The sequence below is a fragment of the Engystomops pustulosus genome, chromosome 3 (assembly GCF_040894005.1).
Source record: "Engystomops pustulosus chromosome 3, aEngPut4.maternal, whole genome shotgun sequence".
Taxonomy (NCBI): Eukaryota; Metazoa; Chordata; class Amphibia; order Anura; family Leptodactylidae; genus Engystomops; species Engystomops pustulosus.
This window is the reverse complement of record NC_092413.1, coordinates 38971526-38977048: the sequence shown is the minus strand read 5'-3', so window position 1 is coordinate 38977048 and position 5523 is coordinate 38971526. Positions and strand designations below refer to the sequence as shown.

The 5523-nt window shown below is 43.0% G+C and overlaps 1 protein-coding gene across 1 annotated transcript; it reads left to right on the top strand.

The window, feature by feature from the left end:
- Positions 1-2207: 2207 nt before the first annotated feature.
- On the top strand, positions 2208-5303 carry LOC140121208 (thrombomodulin-like). Its single transcript, XM_072140526.1, has one exon. It carries the CDS (start codon positions 2280-2282, stop codon positions 3942-3944), a length of 1665 nt encoding a protein of 554 aa, XP_071996627.1. The 5' UTR covers positions 2208-2279; the 3' UTR covers positions 3945-5303.
- Positions 5304-5523: the final 220 nt, after the last annotated feature.

Here is a 5523-nt window from a genome sequence, read left to right as displayed (position 1 = left end):
CAAGTAGCCCAAGATTAATCTTTCTTCTGCTAGGGAGAAGATTGGAGGCTTTGTGCCTGAATTTCTTCAGTAAAGAAGAAAACTGTTCTTTGCAGCCCCGGACTCTCTGGACTTATTTCCCATTAGGGTGCACCATCCCTTCCAGAGAGCAACAACACATGGTGACACTGGTGATGATGACTGGCAGACCTAGCGTCAGGGTCCCTCCTAACTGTGTCTAAGACAGCAAATCAAACACAGAGTGGAGGAGATTCTCCCGATTGCAGCTACGTTTTTACTTAAATGCTTGTAGTTGGGATATTTAGAAGGACACACTTAACGATTGTTTTTTTCCGACTTGCTCGTTACTGGTAACTCATGACCAAAGCCCCATGATGTTTGTGTGGTGCTAAATGGTCAGTGCCACTTTCCAGTAAGTGAAGATTGGTGATGTACTGTTACATTTTACTACAGCTATGATTGTATATATTTATTTGAAGATAAAAGAATTTTTGCAAGTACCTTTTGCATGGATGGTCATAGTTATTTATATGAAGCCACATGGTCAGTGCTCAATAATTTGACGGTCTATAGTAGATTAATGCTACATACTAGTTGACTAGCTATAGCACACATTCCTGCAGGTTATGACCCATCTGACAACACATACGGCTTCTCTTTGAATGAAGCAAACAATTCTCCAAAAAATACAGTAATCATGAACACAACAATTTTTGGGTCCAAGTTAAGTCAAAACTCTGGTTTATCTACCTTAGTAAATCTTCTGGAATGTTTGAGATTGAGAGTTACCCCCTTCCACAAGATGAAGGAGCCATGTGGCCAGCATGGTTATCATGTTCTGCGATGGAGACAAGGATAGTGAATAATATCCATAAACAAATCAGTCTTGGAATTTTCCATAGCCGCAGAAAAGGTTTGGCCAGAAAGCAAAAAATCTCTTGTAGCACTGTGCACTTTTTTTTTTATTTTCCACGGAAGCTGGCAAGCGATCTTGGAAGATTTGGAGTCCCAGCATGCTACTACAAGGGGGAACGTACATCTTGCTGTATATTGCTGATGGTAGCTAATTCTTATGTTAACACAGGTCACAGCATCTAAGGATAGGTTAAAACACTATTACAATGGGAGGGGCTCGCCTAATTTGTAAAGTTATTCAATATAATTAGGCTGGTCCCCAATGTGAATAGCGCCTAAGTTGCACATTCTAATGAACTCCTACCGCTTTGACACACATACCCTATGATATAGCTATTGGATAAGTGTTTTTCATGAGACATGCCCTTTAAGGTTGGTGGAAATTTTTTTATTTATGTACATGCCACAGGTGGCAAAATTCTACATGCTACAGATGCAAAACTTTTCTTTAACATTTTATAGCATCTGATTAACAAAAGCTTTCTTTTACATTTTATACTATTAAAATAACACCAGCAAACCATTGGGGACGTTCATTATTGACTTTCTGACAGCTTTTTGGCAGTTTTTTTTTGATTCCTTGCTGTGACTGTTGTGCCTTATTTCTTAAGTGTCGTGGTCCTTTTCCAACACTCACACCTTTTTTGGGTGCAAAATTTAGGTACAGCTTTGAAATCCTGACACTTTTTCTGCGCTTTTTTTTTGGCGCACATTTAGAGATGCAAAAATCTGGTTTACTGAGTTCTACTGCACTTTATGAATGTGGAGTTAGTTCAGACCAATTTCGGTTTTGCACTCCTTGTGCCACAATCTACCATCTCAGTGTAAACTAAAGCACAATTTGTGCTCCAAAAACATGGACCCTGTGCCAAAACCATTATGCCTCATGCCTCGTCCAGACCAAGCTTTAGACATACTACCCCTTTAATAGTATGATAGTCCAAATTCAACAACTTTTTTAGTTATTGACAAGGCAATTCCCAGATATAATTTCAGTTACAGATGAAATTCCTTATTATTCCAAAACATTTCATTACAAATATAAGGACATAACATCTACATTTATGGCACCTAAAAAGAAGTGAGTATCTTGCAGGCTTGACATTAACAATTCCCAGGATGTTTAAGGTGTAATGAGATAGTTATTAATGAGTGTTTGGAATGTATGAGGAGTGAATGATGTCCCTGTATATCGCTTGTGCAGGAATCAGTAAGTGTTACCAGCACAAAAATGTCCCTGGTGGCTCCAGCCCTTCCTTCCAGGCACTTCCTTCCTTATTCACCGCTGTAACATATAAAGCTTGGTACATGCTTGAGTGTCTGACACGGATCTCCCGAGCTGCTGCTGCCCACTGCCTGCCACCATGCAGCTGCATCACTTTTCCTGGAGTGCGCTCCTTCTGGCACAGCTGGCGCCTCTGGCACTATCGTTGGAGCCGGAGTTTCTCTGCATAGAAGGATCCTGCTACTCTTCCTACTGGTTTAATAAGCGCTTTACAAAGTCCAGACAAACCTGCACTGAGAAGAAGGGGGAGCTCCTGACAGCCCAGAGCTCGCAGCAGCAGCACGTCATGGCTGAGCTTATGGGCAAGGTGCAAGCGCAGAACACTAGGGCTTGGATAGGACTGGAGCGCAAAGATGGATGCACAGACCTGGATCTGCCCCTGAGGGGCTTCACCTGGGTGACAGGTGGCAGCTATGCTGATTTTCCCATGTGGACCAATGATGGGCAGACCTGTGGTGCCAGCTGTGTCACTGTTGGCAAAGATGGCACCTGGGAAGAGACATCTTGTGACTCCAAGGCTGAAGGCGTCTTGTGTGAGATAAGTTATCTCTCATTCTGCCTTTCTCTTAACTTACCTTCTCCTTACATTATAAACTATTATCACCCATCCCTTGGTAGGGCCCTGTCTGAGAGCACTGTGTACCCACCGGGTACCTTTGCAGACACCAACACCTCCTCAGATAGTACCAGTATATTTTGTGAAGAGAGAGACGATGGGACAGTAGGTTGGAGCATGGAGACCCCTGGTGCCTGGAGCTGTCTTATTGGTAATGGGGGTTGTGAAGGTTCATGTGTAGAGGAATCTGGTGTTGCCAAATGCAAGTGTCCTTCAGGATTGGAGCTCAAAGATGACCAGAGGTCTTGCACCAAACCTTGTGACCCCAATCCCTGTAGCGACCTCTGTGCCCAAATCTCAGACCCCCCAGGGTACCGCTGCATGTGTAGTGAGGGGTTTAAACTAGGAGCTGATGGCAAGTCCTGTGAAGATATTGATGACTGTGCAGCCAACCCTAATATCTGTGAACACCACTGCACTAATACCATAGGGGGCTATAGGTGTAGCTGCCACCCTGGTTATGAGATGGTTGAGTCAACCTGTGACCCTGGAGAGAACTGTACAAACCATTGTCAGGACACTGACGAGTGTAACATAATAATGTGTGAACAAAAATGTGAAAATTATCCAGGGGGATACAGATGTTTCTGTCATGATGGATTTGTCATTGATGAAAAAAAACCCACCAAATGCAAACCGATCTGCAACACATCCGACTGCCTGGCTGATTGTGACAAAGAGGGATGCAGGTGTCCACAAGGTTACATAGTGGATGAGCCTAAGGATGGTGTAAAGGTCTGTACAGATATGGACGAATGTATCGATTCCCCTTGTGGCTGGTTATTATGTATTAATACATTGGGCTCATTTACATGTACCTGTCCTGAGGGCTTCACTATGTTACACAATGGTGACTGTATCCCACCAACCCCATCAGAGATACTATCAGAACCTACCATCAGACCAGCAGATTCCTTCAGACCAGCAGATTTGTACAGTCTGCAGCCTACTATAATGTGGGGCGTCTTCTCCGGATTATTGTCTCTGTTCATTGTCCTGATCGTCATGTTGTGTCACCGAATGAGAAGGCACTACACATACCAGCATGACCTGGAGTATAGCTATAAGAACCCCCAAAAGAATGTAGAACTTAAGAAAATAATGATGGAACCTCAGAAGTGGATATAATGTATAAAACCCAAGGTATGTCCAAGGCAAAGACTGATTTATACAAGTACTGGTGCTACTTACAGCGTGTGACTAGGACCTCCCAGTGGACTACTGAAGAACAATGTTTATAGCGATTATTAACACTGCTAGTAGGAGGTATCAGAGGGAAAATTGGTATGAAATATGTTATTTGTAGATGTAGTTCATTTGTGAAAATAACTTTCACAAGGCAGCATATATTGGAGGTAAATGGTTGGATAAGGTCTCCAGACCCCCACATAAAATTACAGCTCCACTATCCACTCTTATGTATATTCAACATTATGTAGTACCCTTTATAACCTTTCCAGACACACCTTTCCAAATCCACGTCGTTCTGTCATTTTAGAGAAAATAATGGGGCAGATTTACTTTCCCCGCGGTGCATTGTCCGACGAGGATTCGGGCCCGGCGTGATTCGCTAACATCGTGCATCCGAGTTCCTGCATGTGTCGCTGCTGCGCCGAGGTCCGCTGGAGTTCACCTTCTTCCTTGTGCATGTGAGTGATTGATTTTGCGACACAAATCCTTTTTTAAATTCCGCGGTTTGTCCGAATCCGTCGGGTTGTCCGACGGTCCACCCCCTGATTTCTGTTGCGTGCAAGCCAGCACCAATGCGCCAAAATCCGACCACGTGCGCCAAAATCCCAGGGCATTCAGCGCAAAACAGAAATATTTAGGAAACCCGACCTAAGTTTGCCGTTCGGACCCTTAGTAATTGAGCCCCAATTTGTTTATTTTTATGCAAATGAGCCTCTTCTTGCACTAAAGGCAGTATCAAAACTTGTAATTACATGTGCTTTCTTCTGCCTATGCTGCCCATGGCAACTCAGCTTTGCTTTTGGACGCTGACTGATAACTCTGACAAATACATGGTGTAAAACGGAGAAAACGGATGCACCAGCAGGAATGGCTACACCCCCAGTGCACCAAAAAGTTATTTTGCTTAAAGATTTTGGTATTGTATTCTCTCTAAAATGACAGGTACCGTACAAAAAAGTCAGGAAAGTTAAGTCTGTATAAAGTGCCCTACACAATACTGTTTTTTACGTTTATGGGGATGTGGGAGCTGGTAGACTAATTGTACTGTTTTTCCTGGCAGAGGTGCTGGCATGCTACTTTTCCGTGATAGCTGCCATGGTAAACAGAAGTTTCTATTCATGAGGAGGTCTACAAATCATCTGGGCACCCATGTCCAGGGATGAAGGAAGTTAATATGTTTAGGGCACCTAAGCCAATATCATGTTGTTATGTAGTTGGGGCTTACTTAAAGGAAACCTACCGTGAGAAATCTACTGAGAAATCAGAAGTCAATCTGATGGTAGATTCCTCTCTGCCTCTGCCCTAATCTGTAATTTAATAATCCTGGAACCTAATTTGTTAAAAACGTTATTTTTGTGATATGTAAATTAACTGCTGAGGCTACAGGGGTGGGGTGCAGTCTTAGTTGCCAGTGCTCGGCCAGGCTAGTACACACCCCAATAGCCTCTGCAGGTATTTACATATTACTAAAATAAGTTTTTAACAAATTAGGTTCCAGGATTATTAAATTACAGAT

What these genes read in the sequence shown, in the direction of transcription:
- LOC140121208 (XM_072140526.1), top strand. Translation starts at nt 2,280, where the DNA reads ATGCAGCTGCATCACTTTTCCTGGAGTGCGCTCCTTCTGGCACAGCTG.